Source organism: Cyprinodon tularosa, unplaced genomic scaffold (genome assembly GCF_016077235.1).
Source record: "Cyprinodon tularosa strain WSP-4 unplaced genomic scaffold, ASM1607723v1 ctg540, whole genome shotgun sequence".
In the NCBI taxonomy this organism is placed as follows: domain Eukaryota; kingdom Metazoa; phylum Chordata; class Actinopteri; order Cyprinodontiformes; family Cyprinodontidae; genus Cyprinodon; species Cyprinodon tularosa.
The window spans coordinates 778,062-800,013 of record NW_024039275.1 but is presented as its reverse complement, the minus strand read 5'-3'; the positions used below and the strand labels follow the sequence as shown (position 1 = coordinate 800,013).

The 21,952-nt window shown below is 36.9% G+C and overlaps 2 protein-coding genes across 4 annotated transcripts; one reads left to right on the top strand and one right to left on the bottom strand.

The window, feature by feature from the left end:
• Window positions 1–492: 492 nt before the first annotated feature.
• Window positions 493–4,985, bottom strand: ndufb6 (NADH:ubiquinone oxidoreductase subunit B). Its single transcript, XM_038304732.1, has 4 exons — window positions 4,712–4,985; window positions 2,323–2,415; window positions 762–806; window positions 493–638 (listed from the first exon to the last, which is right to left on the bottom strand). The coding sequence occupies exons 1-4, from the start codon at window positions 4,889–4,891 to the stop codon at window positions 573–575; spliced, it is 384 nt and encodes a 127-aa protein (XP_038160660.1). The 5' UTR covers window positions 4,892–4,985; the 3' UTR covers window positions 493–572.
• Window positions 4,986–8,105: 3,120 nt separating this feature from the next.
• Window positions 8,106–20,590, top strand: LOC119796252 (PRELI domain-containing protein 1, mitochondrial-like). 3 transcript variants are annotated; one of them, XM_038304727.1, is made up of 7 exons: window positions 8,477–8,523; window positions 9,003–9,209; window positions 11,721–11,946; window positions 12,059–12,172; window positions 14,250–14,328; window positions 14,675–14,700; window positions 19,822–20,590. In XM_038304727.1, exons 1-7 carry the CDS (start codon window positions 8,492–8,494, stop codon window positions 19,855–19,857), a joined length of 720 nt encoding a protein of 239 aa, XP_038160655.1. In that variant the 5' UTR covers window positions 8,477–8,491; the 3' UTR covers window positions 19,858–20,590. The 3 variants fall into 3 exon arrangements, with proteins under 3 accessions (XP_038160656.1, XP_038160655.1, XP_038160654.1); XM_038304728.1 differs by lacking the exons at window positions 8,477–8,523; window positions 14,675–14,700 and adding an exon at window positions 8,106–8,257; XM_038304726.1 differs by lacking the exon at window positions 14,675–14,700.
• Window positions 20,591–21,952: the final 1,362 nt, after the last annotated feature.

Genomic DNA, 21,952 nt, shown 5'->3' with positions numbered 1-21,952 from the left:
CATCTGTGTATGAGAACCTTGTCAATCAAGAATCATGATTAGCGAAGATGACATTTTGAAGGCAGTCTGCAGCTTAAGTAGGTTTAGGTCATTGCTCCGTCTTCCAAAATAACAAGCCAAAACTAGCATTGATGGTAGAGAGCGACCTCCTGAAGACCTAGGTGGAAATTACAGACAGATTAAGTGAGGTCACTTAAAGATGCTCCATGCAAGAAAACCATCACATCCGATGCTGCATCCAGCAAAATAAAACACAATTACTAATAGCATCAATAAGTTTGATGAAGCAACTTCAATTCTGTGTGCAAAGTAAACCAAAAATATGTCTCGTTAATATTACATGTTAATAACCAAAAAAAAAAAAAACATTCACCTCCAATATTGCCCCCATACTTTACCTAACCTTTATAAATTAAAACTGCTAAACTGCTGTTTAAAAGAGAGATGAAGAATAACTATTAAATCAAAAATCACCAAACATTTCATCAATCATTAAAGCCATATTTTAGTTTTTATTGGAATATACAGTTTTTACAACAAACACTCAATGAAATGAATTAACTATTCAAAGTTCAGTGATGGCCATGGGTCTCAGGGAGATCAGGAACAACTTCCCCCGTCTCCAGAATGGTGTCACCCTGAGAACAAAATAAAACAACGACTCAGAAAGTAGGAGTATGAGGTCACAGTTAAAGAAATAAGGATGTCCACATGTAACATCTAAAAACGAGTGTCAACAAGTCCGAATAATTTATACTTACAGGGAAAAGCTTGGGTTTTAGTTCCACAATGCCATAAGGTCTTTGCTGTGAAGAAAGAAGGCAGCATTAATTAGTATCTGTCCTGATCAGGAAAGGTTTTATTCACCTACCAATAACACTAATAAGAATAACGTTTAATGATAAAAGTCAAAGTGAACACGGCCACATAGCTATAATAGATAATCAGGACCAACTTGAAAGTCACAAGTTACCCTGAAAACAAACTCAAAGTTTTAAAAACCAGCGATGTGCTTAAAGTTACATTTCTAACTTAAACTTGCTGTACATAATCCTTGCATAATGAAATAAATACAATACATTTACTTAGATAATATTGATTTAACAAAATAATTTTTTTCTCTTTTTTTATTTTTTATTTTTTTACACATTATAGGTATTGAAAAAATAAGTGGAAAGAAAAGAAAGTTGCAATATTTAATGCAATGAAGTCTGGTTCGGCTTTTCAATTTTCACTCTGAACATTCTGGTTTAGCCTAATTCAGTGATTATGGGTGGTTTGTGATTAACTCAGCCAATTTTTTTTATTTTGTTTACTGTTACATATTTCAAGGACATTGACCCTGGGAACAGTGCTTCATGGACTTAATTGGCACACATATGCACACTCACTAATGCTCAGATATGATTCACGCACCTCTCATCCTTCTCAACTGTTCATGTAGCCTGCAAGATGTCACTTCATCTTTGTTTGCTATGTGCATACTTTATCCTGCTAAGGATAAAGTATTAATGATTTTTTTTCCTCCAACGACCTATTGTGATCCCTTTCTTTTGATTTTCTAACTACAAAGGCAGTGAGGCCTCAGACATCTGGAAGTCCACTGACCCTACTCTGACGCCATTTTCTGCTGCACAACCTTCAGTATCAACGATAATCAGCTACCTAAATGTACCTGCCCTGTACCTCGACAGGACAGCATTTTTCAGCTAACTGAAGTCTCCTCCTCCAAGGACTTTGTAGCTTAGTTACAAAAAAATCATTTTGGTAGTTGGACACAAACCCCTAAAATATAGATATGCTACTAGCCTCATCAGTTGATTGTCTTCACGTCCATCTTGAAGTATTTAATAGTGTTTGTTAAACTTTCACTAATGCATGCAAAGAAAGTGCTGTAACTGAAATATTTTACTTTACTCAAATCTTATTAAAAGAATTGAATCTATGTAGTATACTTGTAGAAAAAACATAAATATTGAATATAAATATCTATATCTAGATAGATAGATAGATTTTTTTGTGTGTGCTGCTCTAAGAAATGATTCTTCAGATCATTATTTACATCAGTTTGAGTTTCCAGTAATAAAAAACCAGTGAGAAAAGAGCATGTGACCAAACCTTGTCATTTTATATTACAATCCCAGATTGTTATTTTTCTCAAATTTGACCATTTTGAAGGTATATATATTTTTCTGCATGCCTAAAAGCAATATTTAGTTCACTGGAAGGAGACTTCGCTCTCTCTCTACATGCGTGTTCAAATAAGAAACAATAAAAAAAATAAATAAATAAGCAGAGATGTAATAATATCTATAAACTTACAGCAATATGATATTTCACACAGTAGTGAACAATCCAGGCAGGAATCAGAAGCCGTGTCAAAGTGAAAACTCCACCTTTATACGCTTTGTAGGTCTGCAAAAAAAAAAACAACAACACAGAAATATGATCAAATCCGTTCAGAACTTATGATTACTTATTTTCTTTTAAGCTGAGGTTTTATACCCCCAGTGGGCATTTGATATGTAGAAGGTAAAACAATTTGAATATTGAGAGCTTCTTTTATATTAAGATTTTATCTGTTTAACACCATTAACATTACAAGTACCTTCTGTGAGAATACTACCAACATTCCTAAAGGAAACACATCCCACTGCTGAAGCCTGAAGGTAGTCAGTGTTTTATATTTAAATTCAGTCCAAATTTCTCAAATATCACTAGTGTTTTTGTACAGTTTAGGTCAGGCAACCAGACCTTGTTTGACCTTAGCTTAGAATCCTTTTATTGTCCAGACAGGGTTGAATGAATTTGCCAAAATTCAAAGTAGATTTTTTCAATTCAATATTACCGTTTTAATTTGATCTACAAGAATGCAGATGTTTCACTCCAGACTTTAAATCATGACCTTAAAACCTTGGTTTTCCAGAGTCCGTTCTGACAGGACTATCCAACAGCTTATTTCTTATTTCTGTGCACGGGCAATGCAGCCTTCACAGTAGGAAATACATTTTTTAGTTTTTTGTTTTTTTGACTTGTTAAGAAATATGTTCTTTTGTTCAAATTTAGACTTGTGTAGCATTGTTTCATTTTTATCTTGTAAATGGGGGAGGGAAAGGCAATGACCTCTCAAAAAATATCAACAACCATATCTGGGGTCGGATAGACAGACGTAAAATTAATCAGTATCAGTTTTAAAAAATCTTTATGGGTCGATCTTTAAACCTGTAGAGACTCCATCTTTCCCCCTACAAGCTGCAGGTTTCTAGAATCAAAGGAAGCAAAGCAGCCCAGAGCATAATTGAGTCACTACCATGCCTCACTTGGGGCATGGTGTACTTTTTACTTTTTGCTTCACTCATCCTCCTCCAAATCAACTGCAGAGACACAGTGCCAAAAAGTTCCAGGTTTCATTTATTGCTCCAAAGAAGAGAATCCCAAAACAAGGGATGCAACTAATGATAATTCGCTAATCGTTTAATCTGTTCTTTATTTTTTTTGATCAATAACTGGATAGCAAATGTTCCAAAACAAGAGAATTTTTCAGGTCAAACTGCAACTTTTCCCCTTGAGGAATTCTGGATGGATCATATTGACAAACAAAGTAGTTTTTGCCATCTTAAATGCAAAATATTTATACGTTTTTGTACAATTTTGGTATAATTACTGTTATAAGTGCAGTGCTGTGTCAGCTAGGGTTAGCTGCTTTAGAGTCTCTATTCTCCAGTTAACAATTAATCAAAGTGGCTGGGAGAAAACTGCTGTTTTTTAGTCACAATATGTGTACTTTCTTGCAGTTAGGGCATGGAGCCTTCATTTTTTTTCAAACTTACATTAGTGACAAAACTAAAACTGTGACAGTTTTTTGAAGGAAGTTGCAGTTCTTTTGACCAGCTGCCTCCTCACTTCCCCCCTTTCTTCCATTTCCAGGAGGGACAACAACTTTGCTTTAGGATGTGAGCCGCATTTGTATCTCCATCTGTATAAGCACACTGTTTCTATGAAATTTTATGTTGTCTGTATGTGGAAGGTAATTATAACTTGTCTACATTTTCAAGGACAATTCACCACAATTTCCTCATTGTGGAACAATAAAGGGATTCTCTATTCTATTCCTAAATTTACCAGATTTCTGAAGTACAGAGAAAGGTCCTGGTTGGCAGTTTACACACTAGAGGTTTTCTACACTTGAAGTAGAAAACATCAAACAATGATTAAGTGTTAAATTAGGATAAAACCATGAAATAATAATTTAATTTATCCATTCAAAATGTTCCTATGGAGCTTTTTTAGAGCAAAAGATGTTATATTTTGTAGCATGACGCCAATAAACCTGATTAACAATAGAAATGTATTAAATTTACCTGTTAATGTAACATAACCTGCACATAATTTGTGATATTCTGCAAAAGGGGATTTTATTTTTAATGACATATTTTGCCTTTGATCTCAGTGAGTTTCAAAGAGAGGATGGGTGCTGGAAATACAAGATTAGAAATGCTCATAATTTAATAAAATAAAATTCAGGAAACTGATAAAAGAGTGACGATGTGACAATATTACAACATACCCGAATGTGTTTGTATGAATGTATTTACGTAAATATTTCAAAATGGCCGAAAATTATTTAATTACGTATATTTATCTCTTTACAAATACTTCCAAGTTCCGATAACATCTAACATAATAATAAAGTGTTTTCGTCTGGACTCACATAAAGCCTCCACAAGCTCTTCGGCTCCAGAAACCCGGCCCAGAACTTAGCGACCGCCCCGGGAGGTTTAGCCTGAAGCACGGGCTCTCTGGGACTGAGCTCCTGGTCCTTCAGCCACTGCCTCCGGAGCTTCACTAGCTGGTCGAAGCGCAGCTTCTCGTCTGGTGTGTAGCCAGACATTTTTGTCCCTAAACGTTCAACCTCAACAATCCTACAATGACACTATGGAGGACACTTCCCTTAGCGGGCCAGGGGGAACCGGAAGTAGCACAAGAAGGCAACGGAGAGAAAATGAATGGTGTGACACACCTGAGAGCGACACCTACTGGACAGTGAGAGGTAACGATGATGTTATGGGTGGGATACAGGATGGCATAAGTAGAAGCATCTGTTTTCACCTAAATACACCAACATTAAAAGAGATCAAAACAATAAAAACAGTCTAATTTTTTCTTTGACTGCCTTAAGGTGTTTGTAACCCCTGCACTGTTTTTTTAACTTTTATTTTTTAACCCTCTCAGTAAATACTTTGAAAATTAAAGCAGTAGCCAGTAGTGTTATTGGAATCCAGGACAAGACCTCATTACCTTTGTAACACTCAAAAAAATATGTTGATTGCAGAAATGGATGTCAATGTAATAACAAGAAACGCCAACTTGTCCGAATATATTAAGAAAAATAATAAGAAATTCATTAAAAACACTGAGGGAGAAAGAAACACATATTTTTTTTTTGTACAACATAACCTTAGAGGCATTAATGCTGATACTGGCACTTACATTTTTTAGTTTATAAACCGAAAAATATTTGTTAACTAGGCTTATTAACTATTTTACTTTACCTTTTATCTTTTCAATTGGCTTTTTACCCCTTTTTCTTGACTTAACTTTTTATTTCAACTTAATTTACAGTAAGTAATATATCATTAAAGCACTCATCTAATTGGTCAAATGCCAAAATAAGAGGTACAGCCATGTTGCAGTATCATGCTGAATGTCTGGATATAGATCTTGGGCTTCTAGACTTCATTGAGGGATGGGGGGACTCCATTTTTAGGGGAATGTAAGTGATTAAAAACAGTAACTTGCCCAATAAATGATTAATTGCTAGATGTCAACTTAAAAAAATGTATAAAAAGCAATGTCTATGAAGCAAACAACTTAAGTATTCCATCTGTTCACGAGCATCCACAGGTTGGAACCTTCACAACTAAACCTCAGTCCCTGATTCAAAATATTTCATTAGAAAATAAGATAAAGTTTAATATGGAAAAAAATTCTTAATATTTTCTAATACCTAGAAAAGTGTGTGTTTGACAGAGAGACAGAGATTTGTTTTCCCCCATACATAGTTGGTGAAACCTCTTACTGGAGATGGTCCTCAGTAAGACAATCCAGCTTGTTCAATCTCTTCTGAAATCTACAATCCTCTCCCTTTTTTGGTTCACATTCAGGGTCAGAGGATTATTTCCACACCAGCCATAAATCGGCTCACTGTACTCAGCTTCTTGACCATCTTTGATGCACCCCATGACTGCACAGTCATCCGAGTATTTCTGCAGATGACAGGACTCTGTCTGGTCCTGAAAGGCATGGTGTACAGAGTTAAAAGGTATGGTCAGCATATTGTCCCCAGCGGTGATCATGTATATCTGACTACTTGGTTAGACCGCTGACATTTCAGTCTAATAAACTGTGGTTTGTTTGACAGGCAGTCTTTGATCCAGGTGATTGCTGATGCCTCCATCTGAGTCTTCTGGAGTTTCTCAGAAAGTATGTCAGGGTGAATTATATTAAATGCATTGGAGAAATCAAAGAACATAATCCCTGCAGTGCTTTCTGCCTTGTCTAAATGATAGTTGGTTTGTTAAGGCAGGTGTATGATGGCACCTTCAACACCAGCTCTATGGTGACAAGCAAACAGAAGGGAGTTCTGATAGCTGCTTGTTTGCTTGCTGGGGTGAACCAACAGAAGTCCATGCATGTCCTTCATGCTGGTAAATTACAAGTCTACTGTTGGCTTATTCTTGGGAACTGGAAGAAGGCAGGAGGTCTTCTACATCACTGGAACTCTCTCCTGGGTGAGGCTATGGTTAATGAGGTGCTTTTGAATCCCACAGAGCTGCTCTGGCCTACAGGATTTAAAATCGTAACTTATTATGATCCAGTCTCAACTGCCTCTTTACTTGACTTCTACAGACAAAGGCGAAATGCACAGGAAGCAGCTCCATCTTCTGATTTGGCTGACAACAAACTAATAGAAGCAGGAGAGTCAATACCAGAGCAGGGCAAGATGTCCATGTGTCTGTGAACAAGAGAAAGGGATGCTGAGCTTGTTCTAGAACTGAACCTGCTGAAGAAGGTGCTCAGTTCATTGGCTCTGTCCAGACTTTCATCTGTCTGATCAACCTTCTGCTTCAAGTATGTGATCTTCATCCCTGACCACATATCTCAAGTTTTGTTTTTCTGAAGTTTGCTTTCCAGCCTCTTCCCATATTCCTTCTTAAAATGTGACATTTAAAGTCAAAGTGCACTTCAAATTTTATGATTTGATTAAATGTCTGGGACAGGGGTCTTCAACGTTTTCCAGGCCAAGGACCCCTAAACTGATGGCTGGATGGAGCGGGGACCCCCAAGTTATATATATTGTATGACATTGTGTTATATCAAATTGGTCCTATAGTCACTCTATTACAGATTGAGTAATGTAACAAAAGTAATTTCACCCTGGGATTATTAAAGTATTTCTGATTCAGATTCTTCATTGATGGGGCAGGTGTTGTGAATGAAACAGTGCTTGAAAAAGCACCTGTGTGTAACTGAATGCATTGAAGACTGAAATACATCTTCTGCCTTCAATGATCTGTTTACTACAGTGTGTTGAATTGATGTTAATGTGTATTTATAGACATTTAAATTAGTGGAAAAAAAGTGCAGGTGGGAATATGAAAAAAAGTGTAATCCACAGATCATTACTTAATTATAGTCACTCTAAAACACCTGGGCTGTTAAGCTAGTGTGTAACAAATTTGGTGGTATGCTTATAATATTTAGTCATTACTGTATAACATCTTTGAAATAATTTAATAAATTATATTCTGTCTCTCTCTCTCTCTCTCGGATTTTTTCATAAAAAAAAACGGTATGACCTGTATCAAGTCAATTCCAGTTTCTGAGTCAGTGTCAGACATTAGGGCAATGTCTTGCTTTTATGCACTGTATGTGTGCTGAAATAAATATCTGTTTTCTAATGTTAGTTTGCAGGGTTAGGGTTATATTGAATGGAGAGGTTTTCCCATGTCATAAAAAAAATAAAACAAAATAAAAGAAAGGTTATTTTATTTTGAAAATAAAAGAAAGGTTCTTTTATTTTGAATAGTAACCGGAAATAGTATTATTTCGACGACCCTATGACGTCTATCCTCTCAGTCACTACTAGCATCATGTCTTTTGATTAGCTAATGTTTTCGTATTTTGGGGCCTGAAGCTATAAAAATATAATTTATTAATGTCAGTCGACGTAGCTTTTATTTAGCACTTCATAAAGGTAAGAGTTTCTGATTTCCGGTGCTTGTTCAGTCGGGGTTTTAGGCTAGCCAAGCTGGGTTATTTATTAACCTTGGTCTCGATCTGTTAGGTTGGTCTATAATCATTTGTTGTGATTAGAAGAGCCAAAGATGAATTAATAGATGACAACTGAACCTGGTCATTACTGTTACCATTTCTGTAGCGTTTAGGCTCGTTTTTGGTTGATTATATCAGGTCATTTTTAGAAGTCGCTATGGATGTGTCATGTGAGCTGGGGGTGATAAAGTGAGAACCTGTGACCATTTTAACCGTTACTTCAGTTTCTCTTAAATATATAAATGATTCAAGTGAAATAATTATGATAAATGATCAAATATTGGTGTAATATAGCCCAGACTGGCTTAAGTTATCCAATAACATCTCAAGAAAGTAAGAGATTGTTAGATATTTGTCATTTCAGGAATTCAAATCATGAAGTTTATTCACATTTTATAGATTAATTACACTGTTTTATCTTTCCAAGCTTCTTTTTTGTTTTTTTAGATTAGAATATGTACTTGAGAATTATTGGGTTTGGTAAATACCTTCTGACAGGTTGTCATTTTTAATCCAGAAACACTGGATCTTGTGTCTTTATGATTTGCTTGGTGTTTTCTTTTAGGATGCATTTTGTGTTTGATTTAAACTTTTGTCTCAAAGGTGAATCTGATGTATTTTTGCTTCTCTGATATTGAATTTCATATATTTTTTCCACTCATTTTCAGGACAGTCCCAGTATTTGGATGGAGTCATTTTCCAGCTTCTCGTTATTTTGCAAAATCACACAAAGGGACCTCAGGTGTCAGGATTCAGATCATCTTTCACCGAAGTGGCAGAAATATGGTCAAATATTTTTGTAACTCCACAGACATCAAAAGCACCTGGGACCATGTTGTCTCTGCTTTTTGGCAGAGATACCCGAATCCTTTCAGGTAATGAAGCTGCTCTATTTGTTGTGTAAGTGAAAAATCGAGCATTGAGAGAAAAATAAATAGTTTGCTTCTTTAGTCATGAGCGCTATTGTAGATCAAATATTCCCTTTTTGTTTGAAATTAAACAAATTCTTTAGGATGCATGCAAGCCTGCTCAAATTACTCATCAAGTAAACTGATTATTAGGCTTAACACCCTCATACAGTTCACAGCAAATGGTAATAAAACTTATTCTGTTCACTAACTTAAAATATTAAACACTTTGAATATAATTTAATGCACACAAGGTGCCAAACATGGGTTTAATGTTATAATGATAATAAAATAAATAAAGATGCATTTCAAATTCACGCTGAGAATAACTGATGACTTCAGAAAACAAGCATAAGGAACTCAGTCTTGATGCAAATAGAGAACTGAAAAATAGGTGTGAAGAGAAGTAAAACCACGTTTATTGTTTTTAGGTGGTCAGATGGTAGATTAGCTGTTCTGGTTCGTGCTCTCAAAATGAGAATATTAAAGGTTTTTTAGCATTTTGCAAATATAAGGATGGATTGGAGATACTATAGAAGCAAAACAAATATAAAAAATGCAGGCAAAATAAATGATTCACACAATCTAAACAGACTAAAAGCATCAGCTTTTTCAATCTTAACCTTCTCACAAGCCACTTTTTTTTATTTCCAATTATTAAGTTCAGACTGGGTCACCTTTGAAACACTAAGAGTGAGAACAACTAAAGCAGCATGCAAACATTTCTCCAAACTGATAACCAATCAGTCTGAGAGTTTTTTTTTTTTTTATCTTTCAGTTCAGTATTGAAACTAATCCAAAAAATGTGCAAATGTTAAGAAGCCACCGTGTCCTGAAACTGCTGTGTGTTTAACTTGCACTGATGGTTGCATTAACTGGTCTTGTTGCAACTTTTATTTTTTTCATGAGAATGAAAAATGTGTTATTATTGCTTGTCTTGTGATCCACAGAGTTTCAAATACGTTATATGAGAAGCTATGATTATAAATATTTATACTGTAGCTTGAGTTGCGCAATTTTTTGCATTAGACATTGATTTACTTTACTTTGTAATAGTGTTTACATGTAGCTCATACCTGTCTTTATATTAATAACCCAAGTTAAAAATAAGATTTTTCAGTGTTAACTGTTGCTGTTTAAAAAACTGTATGAATAGAAATAATGTGCAAAAGAAGAATTGTCCCCGTTACTTTTTTTTTTTTTTTTTTTTAACAGTGTCCTGTCTGGCAATGTGGCAATAAGAATAATTGTCTTGATGCCAAAAAGAGCCCAACAGATTTTACTTTCACAAGTGTAGCAGTATGGCAATTGCCATATTGTTTCACTTGTTTCATGCATATAAATTGCTTTATTATAATTATGCAGGGAGTTTTACAGTTTATATGGACACTGCAATCTAAATAGAGCAGAAAAACAGAAGAAGAAAGGAAAAAAAAATAGAAAAGATGAAAGAAGGAAGAGATAGAAAGGAGACAATGACAAAACATTTTCAGTCTGCTTCATCACCTGCAACAAGATGAAAAAAGAACAGCACAACCGAAAGACATGGTACGAGATATACAATAAAGCAACACCTGGAAACTATCGCTAAAGTAATATTATTAAGTCTGACATGTACTCTGTGTTAGCTGAAGATATGAATGTGGGGTTTCTGTATGGAAGTAAATCTCTAAGTACTTGTCCCCCGTTACTAAGCCTTGTCAAACCCTGAATGAAAACTAGGGCTGAAACAGTTATACGGATTAATCAATTACTGAAATAATTGTCAACTAATTTAGTACTCCATTAATCATTAACTGGAGTATAGAAACTGTAAAATATGCCTTTAGCTGACAGAGTGACCAACTTAGATCAGTAATTGTATCAAAATGGCAAAGAAATATGTAGACATTTTGCATTTAAGATAAAAAAAAAAACTGCAGCCACTCCCCAATATGCCCTCTGTCAGTATGCTTTATTCAAAACTCCTCAAGCGGAAAAGTTTTAGTTTCACCTGGTTTCATTTAGCGAAAAATCTTCTTTAAGGACCCTTTGGCTATCTGATTATTAATCGAGAAAATGACAGATGGATCGATTTGCAAAATAATCGTTAGTCGCAGCCCTAATGAAAACCTCTGCTTTGTGTTGGATATTGTAACATGATTTAAACTATTTCCAAGATGTATTTTTAGTTGAGACTGTTCTGCCCTTTTTTACCAGAGTTTTTGACTTCACAGAAATATTTTATGATCAGCCCTGTTAGATCTATTCAGAAAAATGCATATCATCATGTTTTTATATATATATATATATATATATATATATGTGTGTGTGTATACATACACATATATACAATTCTAAATCGGAACAACATAATTTGAATTATTTTAGAAAAATATAATACCAAAAATGTATAATTTTATTAATTTTCTCACCTATTTGTCTGATCAGTTTGAAGTCAATCTAAGCAGCCATAGTTAACGTGTCTCTGTCTCCCAGCACCCATGTCCTTACCGAGGACGTTTTGTACCGGGAGGTGACCACGGACCACCGCCTCCTCTCCAGACGCCTGCTGATGAAGACCAATCGGCTGCCTCGTTGGGCGGAGAGGTTCTTCCCTGTTGGTATGTCTCGCTGCGTTTACATCGTGGAGGACTCCATCGTGGACCCCGTCAACAGAAGCTTAACCACCTACACCTGGAACCTGAATCACACCACTCTCATGGTGAGGCCTCATTTCATGTAAAAGCAAAGAAAAATGCCCCTTAGATTTAGAAATTGTTTAGAAACCCAGTGTTAACGAAAGTTTCATCCAATAAATGTTTCCTTTCCTTTAGTCTGTGGAGGAGCGTTGTGTTTTCCAAGACTCGTTGGAGCAGCCATCAACCACACTACTAAAACGGGAGGCGTGGATATCTTCAGGCATTTTTGGCTTCTCCAAACCCATTCAGGTGCTTTTCTCTTCAGGTTGCTACAGCTGTACCTGAATAACCAGCACAATCCTTGTCGATTGCTCTAGATGCGCCTTTTTTAACCATTGTGTTCTGTGTATGAAGGGGCTATTATGAGTTCTGTTTAGATGCAAGAGTTCCTTAAAAAAATTGAATTTTATATCTGTTTAAGTTCATTCATTTTAGTTTGTTGGAGAACATTAATGACACAACAGCATCCTGAAAAACCAAGGCGCACAGCAGAGAGGTCGGGGTAAATATGGTGTCAGGATTACTGCAAAAATGAAACATGAGCATATATTATGCTCCACGGGTGCATTGGAGTCCCCTATTTTCATTCACCACAAGCTTATATAATGCTAAACGGGCATAATGTCCCACATGCACAACACAGCAGTACAGCTGTGCACATCTGCACTAACTGAGCACTAAAATAATAAAATGCTTTGGTTCAATTCAGAGATTGATGGCAGAGATGGTTGATCTCTGGAGGATCTAAAAATATGTAATTCCTCAGAAACAAAAATTGCACAAATGATCATTTTAACTCTACAAACCTGCTCTAATGAAGCACTAACCATTCACTCTGTTGTTTTTCAGTTTTTTCCCATGGGTGTGTGTCATCTTTACGCAGATCAGCTTATTGTGGGTCACTGAATTGTGAATGTGGCACATTCAATACGTACATATTATTTAAAAACACGCTTGTTTAGCTTTATATAGCTAGTTATATATCTGTGTAGCTAGTGGTGAATAAAAATAGTTGACCCCAATTCAATTCAGTTTATTCATAAAGCGCCAATTCACAACACATGTCATCTCAAGGCACTTTACAGTTCACCAGATCATACAGTCAAACTTATTCAAAGTTTTCTATCTAAGCAAAACCAGCTGATTGCATCGACTCATTAACTCAATTGCAATCCCTCACACTAAGCATGTGGAGAGGAAAAACTCCCTTTTAACAGGAAGAAACCTGCAGCAGAACCAGACTCAGTGTGAGTGGCCATCACATCACAATATAAGCTTGTGGTTCACTTTTGCCTTAATCTATCTGTTTTTCCAGTGTCCTGTCTCTCTGACTGTGACTGGCTGGATCTGCTCTCTTCATCCTCTGATGTGGGAGTTGGTTTAGAGCTCGTCTGTCTGGCTGTGTGTTACCTGGTCGGGGCCGCCTTTCACAGCTGCTTTTTGTATCTCTGCTTCTGTCTCCTTGAACCCCAGTCGGCCTCGGCAGATGGCCGCTCACACTGAGCCTGGTTCTGCTGGAGGTTTCTTCCTGTTAAAAGGGAGTTTTTCCTCTCCACTGTCGCTACGAGCATGCTTAGTGTGAGGGATTGTATTTGAGTCAATGAGTCAAGGCAATCAACTGGTTTTCCTTAGATAGAAAACTTTGAATCCATTTGACTGTATGATTTGGTGAACTGTAAAGTGCCTTGAGATGACGTGTGTTGTGAATTGGCACTATATAAATAAACTGAATTGAAATAATCCTGCACCATAGATAAAGTTGTTAAAAAAACATTATTGCATGCTTTGAATATCTCATAGAGAACCGTTTGATCCATCATCTGACACAATCGCAAACTTTTCAAGATATGACTGTCTGGCTGCTGACAAACCAGCAGAACGGAGCATATATCAGAGAATCAACCATTGTAACCTTTGGAGGAGCTGCAGAAATCATCAGCTCAGGTTGAACAATTAGTAATGAGAAGAAAATAGCCTTTAATAAAGCGCCTGAAGAAAGACATTGTTAAAAAAAAGTGTGCAAAAGACTCGGCGTGCTGTGGTTTAAAGGGGGCAACAATCCTGTTCCAAGTCACTGTACATAATTCAATTCACCTGTGAAGGGGTCTTATATAAAGAATGATTAAATGCTTAAATGTTTATTAAACATTTGGCCGCAGAGCAGGGTGAGCCCTATTAACACCAGAAGCTGTAATCTGTCTGTAGTAGATACAGCGTCATTATTCCAGGCTTTGCTAAATGTCTCCAGTCAGACAGAGACACAGACAAATATGTTTTTCTTAGATACAGCCATTTAATAACCATTTCCTGCTGTGTGATTTCCTAGGAGTTTGGCTTGGCCCGCTTCAAGAGCAACCAGGTGAAGGCCATGAAGGGGCTGGAATACGCTCTGTCCAATCTGCAGGGTATGTACGCTGCCATTGAGCTCAAGATGAGGGCAAGAGGGAGGCGTAGCTTCTTATTTACAGGCAATAAGTGCAAACAACTCATAAGAAAACAACAAAACTTTTCTTTGTTCTTACTCAGTCCAAAGGAAAAAAAAATCTGGTCTAAAATGTAAATTTGATTAAAAAAACAAAACAAAAAGCAATGTAATCTGCTACTAACAGTTACCTGCTTTGTTTTGATCACTCATAATGTAGCTGTTGGTAGTCCTGTGTTGTGCTGAACCCGCAGCCTGCTGTTGTCTAAAAGGGAGTTCTTCCATTGTTGTGATTCTGTTTTATTGCCCCATTGTTGATGGCTCTGCAGGACTGGGCATCAGGCTGAGCGTTGGGGTGAGTATGTTGGGTGGGTGGTGAGGTGACGACAGTCTGACACCGCTGGCCTTTGCCTATGGTTGTCACATGAGCCTGAAACAATAGATAGGCTAGTTCAGGTACTGAAACCTCAAACCTTCATGAAAAACAGTTAAATGTCCTTTAGAGAAAGTAATTTCAACAATGTCTTTATTTGGTCTTCATTACATCAAAACCAATGCTTGTTTCAATGCAGCATGGGCGGCCTAGCATTAATGCTAGCTGTTGTGGAAAAGTGCCCGCAATTTCATAATTCTACTTTTCTTTTGCATGAAGCAACTATAGTGAGACCTGAATATTTAATTGAGGTAACATGCATGGTTACAGTGTTTGCATTGCATTCAGATTAAAAGGCCTAAATAAAGTCATTGTTGTTCAGTAGGTTTTGATTCAAAGTTTAGGGGGAGTTCTTGTTGTTTTTCTGTAATCGTAGCCTAGAAACACACCAAGGCTATGTTTGAATGTCTGCCCTAACCCCTAGATCCCTCAATCACTATATAGAGCCGAAACTATATAGTGGACTTAATAGTGAGCTCAGTTAACTGAGCGTTCTGAGAGATGATCACTACTTTCCGCTCCCTGTTGGTAACTCTGCCTCCACCCCGCGGTGCCTGTGCCATCTTTGTTATTAGCCGCCACTGTCGGGTAGTGACAGTGGGCCGCTGTGACAACAATTGAGAGGAGAGCTCTCTGCGCAAAGCATGGTCTAGTCACCATGGTTAATCACTACTTTTCAAGGTGTATTGTGGGAAATTTCAAGTCCACTCCTTTTTCGTTCACTAGACGTTCGGACACTCATCTAAAATATATAGTGATTAGGGCGGACTTTCGGACACAGCCATAGTATTCCAGATTACATGTTTTAGTTGTTTGGTTCGCAGTTATTCTGGTTTTAAGGTCAAGAAACGTGTTGGGGACAGTGTGATGGGTGGGATAGATTTAAACAAAATAAATGCATGAGGTTTTCCTTGATCTGTCTTTTTTTTCTTTCTTGATTTGTTTCAAATAAAAATTGTCAGATTTAAATTTTCTATCATTTTAAACATGCAGCTCCACATCTGGTTTCTGTCCTGCCGATGATAAATTATCATCTCTGCCCAAGTTTAGAGAAATTCACTTTAGCTCGAATAGCTTAGTAACATTAATTTAAAAAATGCAGGATATTCAACCCTTGAACTTTTCCACAATTTGCTAAATTGTAAATAGGTTTGAAGCAAAGTTAGATTTTAGACTCACAGAGATCTAATCAGCTCGTCAACCAGTTATTTAAAGAGTGTGGGATGACTTTAAACTTACCAGGATATAACAGTGGGAGCATTAACCAGAGAAGCAGCTAGGGGATGGTTATCATGGTAACTGTGGAGGAGCTGCAGAGTCTCGCTGCTCACATGGGAGAATCTGTTAGTAGAAGAAATATTAGTTCTCCCCACTAATCTGGCCCTGATTAAACATATAGACCTGTATAAAGGCTTATATAAAAGAAGGCCAGATAGAGGACACAGTAAACATATGAGAAGAGGATCAGACTACCCCAAAGTTAAACTCTTTTTCCTAGATGCAAAATGCACGTTGCAAAACTAGCACTGTGTCCTGAACGCACTCCTCCCATGCTGCATGTTTATAAAACTTTATGAATATAAAATCCCACTCGTCTTTAATAAACAGGTCCCAACTAAGTTCAAGGGTTCTTAGGGCTGCAACTAATGACTATATTTTGCTAATTGATTAATCTGTTTATTTTCTTTATTAATAAACTAATAATTGGATAGCAAGAGGTTCCTTAAAGAAGGTGTTTTTACTAAGTTAAACCAGGTGAAACGAAAACTTTTCCACTTGAGGATTTCTGGATAGAGCATATTGACAGAGGGCATATTGGGGAGTGGCGGCCTACTGGTTAGGGCATAGAGCTTGGACTCCTGATGTTCTGAGATTGAGCCCCACTCCCACAGACTGCAACTCTGGGTCTCTGAGTAAGATCCTTGGCCCCACACTGCTCCCCGGTCGCCCCACGATGGCAGCCCACTACCAAGGGGATGGGTTAAATGCAGAGGTAGATTTTTCCAATGTGAGATCAATAAAGTTCAATTATTATTTTTAAGAATAAGTTTTTATCTTAAAGATCAAATTACAATTTTGGTATAATTAGTGTTGCTCTGTCAGCTAAAGGTAAGTTTCAGTCTCTATACTCCAGTTAACAATTAATTGATTACTAACTTTAATGATTTTAATAATTTTTGATTATCTATTATTTTAATAATCTGTTAATTATTTATTAATCTAATTTATTTTTTCAGCTCTATTTGAGTGTTTAATTCAATAAAGCAGGTCAGAGTTTGAATCAGCTGGTAAAAAGTCGGGTCAGAGGCCTGTACCATGAAGCAGGATCGCTGGGTTTTCCCCCCTGTATAATGTCCCTTATACACAACGGGGATTCACTTGTTTCTTGTATAATTGATTTATGAAGCTAAATAAAAAGAAACTAAAAATCAGAACCCCAGTTGTGAAAAGATCCTTTAGATCACTATGACTATTTGAGTAATATAGGTTTTCATTGGGCGAACTGGGATACATGTCAGATCCTAGAACAGTGTGTTTGCTGTGCGACCTGCAGGAATGCAGCCCTAATTGTAACACAAGCTGCATGTATGACCATGTAATATTACACAACCAGCAGCTTCATGCACGCCGTCGTAGATGCTGAGCAGCTCAAGTAAAAATACAGTTAAGCTGTCCGTCAAGTATCCACTGCCCTGATGAAGCTGATTAATGAAGTCAATATCTGCCCTTTATAGTTCACAGATTCATGATCAGTTAAAGCTGGATTGATTTAGCGATAACTTGATAACCAGCTTCATGGTACCGCTGATCCTGATTACCATTGTTGTGGATTGGTTAAATTAATAGATGATGAAGTAATCTTGCTAGGTTGTTTGCTTTGGTACAGCCTCAGTTCATTTCCATAAAAAAGCTGTTTTTGTTTTATGTTTCTAAGTAAATCTTGGCAGCATGGCTACCTATGAAACAATGCCTAGGAAAAGTTTTCACCTCCTCCTATTTTATACTTAGTTGCTTCATAGCTTATGGTAAATACAGATTGTTTTGTAGTTTGCACCCTTGCATTTTCAGAACATGCCTAAAACTTTGCAGATATTTTGTTTAATTCTTTAGCAACAGAAAATAGGAAGAAAAAAATAAACAAAACTCCAGCATACCTGGCTGTTCAACCCTTTCAAGCCTGTACTTCTTAGAGTTAGTTCTGCAGGGATTCTAGCTGAATGAGCCAGCAACAACTTGCGACTGAGATTTTTCAAATTCCTGCAGGAAAAAGTGCTTTTTTTTGCTTGTCAATAGCAGTACTTGAATCTAACCAGATATTCTCCATTGGATTGAGGTGTAGCCATCAACCACATCATTCCAACACATTTAAATGTATTGGAATGTTTTAGTACTACCTGTGTTTAGAGGCTTCATATAAAGTCAAATTATCTGGTTTTATTCCGTTTTTACTTTTATACATTTTATTTCACTTCATCAAAGGTTTGTGCAGATCCATAAAATGTAATAAGTTTAAAAACATTTAGATCAGTGATTCCCAACCAGGGGTACTGGTACCCCTAATGGTCCACGAGTGCATTGCAAGGTGTACATGAAAATATTTTATTTGTTAGGGAATAAAATAGGGTTGGGATCTGTTTTGCTTTGCAAAGACCCAATTGAAAAATAAAACAAGCTTTTATCAACTACAAAGTAAGTTTTTCTTATATGTTTAAGTAAGAACAGCCTGCAGGATCAGCTGTTTTTCACACTGAGCTATAGGACCCCATCAACGCAGCTCAGGTGTCTTGATGAAAACAAACTGATTAAGTCAGTCTGACTATAATTTAAGTTCCCAATTCATCAAGTTTTAATGTGATTTTAAGGGAGTTAGTCGGAGGAGCTCTAGGTTTTATAAATACAGGTTTATAATATTTTGTATTTATTTTGATTCCTTACTAACTTCTAGGCAACACATTTATGTTGCTTTTCTATTTGTGATGTAAAGAATAAAAAGCCCAAGAATTAAATGCTTAAATTAAAAAGATTAAGTAAAATAGTTTTTATCTTATAATTAGTTACTGTACGTTCCACTTCTGGCCAATCGTCTGTAATTGTAAAAGTCAAAAAAGGTTGATTTAGATGACAGGTCGGAATGTACCAAAACGGGTATAAATTTGGGGTGGGGTGTGAATACTTTTGCAAGGTGCTATATGAGAGTAAGTAGACTACACTGAGATGACCTTGAAACTTTTCTATTTGCCTTTTAGCTGAGATGTGCTGCAGGGTTGGAGGAGAGCGGTCGGTGGGTCTCTGCTGTCCGCTCTGCCTTCGTTAGGCTTGTTGATCTCCCTTGAGGTCGAAGGTTCACAGTCAGGGCAGACACAAATATCCTCCACAGCCCTAGGCAGTGAATCCGGTGTCAGGCGGTTCATACCAGCATACAAATGAGGGTGTGCTGGTTTAAGTTCCTCTGTGCTTGATGTTATGTCACCTCTTCTTCTGACACCCATGAGTCCGTTATACAGAGAACCGATGGCAGCTGTCTAGACATAAGAGGGCTCAGAAATGAACTTGGATTAAATTAAAGCCTTTAAAGTTTGACATGTTTAGATGAGGGATTTAGAGTCTCATTTGTTCTTCAAATCTTATTTATTGCTGGTTAAATCTTTGGTACTTGCTTTCTATTGTATTTAGTCAAGATGCTTAAACAACAATGTTTTTTAAGCATCTTTAGATTTGCTTAAAAACCCAAAAAATATAACAAGAAACTGTGCCTTACAAAAGCATTCACATCCCTACGACGGTAACAACAGTAGTTGAATATATTTTCACATATTTCTCAGTATTGAAATATTCTTTTTTGAAAATTAAATCATTTTTTAAGACTTTATTGGGTCTTCTTAATGTTAAATATTCAAGTTACCAACTGCAACACAGAAAAAGCGGAGGGAATGAATATTTTTGTGGCTGAAGATGTCGGGATATTTCTGTGTTTGTTTATTGACTTGAAGGTGAGTTTATTATGTCCCTCACTCCTTTGTTTCCTCCCTCTGATTCTGTTAGGAGAGACGCCCCAATGGCTGCTCAGAGACACCGTGAAACCTCCATCAGAGAAGGCCAAGGAGGCGGCCAAGACTCTGGCTTCAGCCGCCAGCGCTCCACAGAAGCCCCAGCAGTACGTCTGATGGCAGAGCGATGACGCCTTCACCCTGTTTGCACTTACTGTAGATTTATCTTTTATTCGTTTATCAGTTCTTTGTTAAATCTCAGGTCTTTGTATAAAACCTTTTACTGCTTTAGCTGTCAGAAAGTCCAGCTTCCTGTTAGTTTATAATGTTAATTTAAATTTCGGGGGGGGGGGGACAGCATTATGTTATGAGTTAAATGGCAAACTCCAAATCGGTCATTAGAAAGCATAAAATGCCTATGCTGACACTGACAATCACAACAGAGTGGCTTCTATTAGAATGAGCAACATTTTCACTGATTTATCGTGTAATAAGATCAGCCTGTAACTATGACTGTCTGAGGTGCAATAATGAAACTGGATCATCTGATTCTGCTTTTAAAAGCTTCTTCTGAAGATTGTTTAGTTTTGATTTCAACGGCTGCATTCCTTTAAGGTTTGAATTCACTGGATTTTTTTCGTTTTGGGTCTTGGATTTAAGTTACAATAAGTGACAAATGTACTCTTAATTTCTTCAGGTCATTTTAAACTTTAAAATCTCTTGAAAATCCTCAATTCTTCCAATGTTTGATTTCACATCAAGGTAAAATTTCAGAAAGCTCTTATTTGATTAGATAAGCTCCAATAAAACAAATGAAAACACTGTCTTGTTTCTGGGTTCTGTGACTGTAGCTGCACTCTCACCTTTAAAAACAGATATTCCAGATTTCAGCTGCACAAACCAAACAGGAAGCCCCCCCCCATAACATTTCAATGCCTTCATACAAATTTCCTGCTCCTTTGCTCAGCTGCGTACATGAGTAAATTACAGCGACACGTTTATGTATAAAACATTTTAATTATATTACAATGAGACAATACCTCCAAGTGTTTGCTAAAATGTAGCCAGCACCAGGTACTCGTATAGACGCACTCATACTCACAAAACAAAATGAAAAAAAAGAACATCTTCTGTATGCAAATTACACATCCTCTATAAAGGAACATATTTCACAGGTCTCTGGCACAGAACTCTCCCTCCTCTGCTCAGCACGTCAGTCCCCTACTGTTTCTCCGTTTTCCCCTCTGCTAGATCCCAACCCAGGCATCCACTCGGTGGTTCCTACTCTGGAGGACTTTAGCTCAACGCGGGAAGATGCAAATAAAGAACGAAAGAAATAAAAGCTGGAAAGTGCAGAAACTGGAAAGCAGACCTAAAACCTAAAAGGTAGTTAAAGCAATCCATGTTGTTTAACATAAAATCAGGAATAAAAGTGACTTTGTTTGGCAGGAATAACAGTTCTTATGGAAGTAATGGGGTGAATTTTAAAAGCAGCAGAAGACTTGAACTGGTTTCGATCTCTTGAGATGTTTCTCTGTTATTTTGTCCAAGCCTGCTGTTATCTACAACGAACCTTTTCTCTATACGACAGCCAAACGAAGGTAGGCATGGGCCGGTTACGATACACTAAAGATATTACCTAAGGGGAACAATACCACAACACTAACACAAAAAGCCAGGGGATGATCTAATGTCTTACATTTCAAAACAACAAGTTGCGCATCTCATGAAAAGAACTGTAGCAGTGTGCAGCAACAGGTGGGGAACGGGCAAGATCAGTCTACTTAAAAACCCGTCAATCCTGTAGTTTTTCTGTAATTTTATTTCAAGGGACTCAATTAGAAATGCACCAATAAAGCATCCAGATAACTGAAACAGCCAATTCACAATCAATCTGCCAGTTAGTATAATCTTTTAATTCCTTCATATCCATTTGGACTCATAACACTGCTTCTGTCAGCAGCAGAAGTTTGTTCTTTCTTTTAATCCTTGAAAGAAAAAAATGTAATAGAAATGGTTAAAATTAAAAACTTTACCTGAAAGAAAATGGGAAGTCGGTATCAGACAGTAAAAGCCTAATCTGTGCATTTTTCTACTTATTGGCGAAAGAGTTCAGTCCTTTCAATATCTCCAAAACAATCCCCGGCCCATGCCTCTATACATCAGCTGCAGAAGGTAAGCGGAAC

Coding starts and splice junctions, on each gene's coding strand:
- ndufb6 (XM_038304732.1), bottom strand. CDS start 4,891: ATGTCTGGCTACACACCAGACGAGAAGCTGCGCTTCGACCAGCTAGTG. Junction 2,416..4,711: donor AGAGCTTGTGGAGGCTTTAT/GTGAGTCCAGAC, acceptor TTTTTTTTGCAG/ACCTACAAAGCGTATAAAGG. Junction 639..761: donor TAAAACCCAAGCTTTTCCCT/GTAAGTATAAAT, acceptor TTTTGTTCTCAG/GGTGACACCATTCTGGAGAC.
- LOC119796252 (XM_038304726.1), top strand. CDS start 8,492: ATGGATGTGTCATGTGAGCTGGGGGTGATAAA. Junction 12,173..14,249: donor GCTTCTCCAAACCCATTCAG/GTGCTTTTCTCT, acceptor GTGATTTCCTAG/GAGTTTGGCTTGGCCCGCTT. Junction 14,329..19,821: donor CGCTCTGTCCAATCTGCAGG/GTATGTACGCTG, acceptor TGATTCTGTTAG/GAGAGACGCCCCAATGGCTG.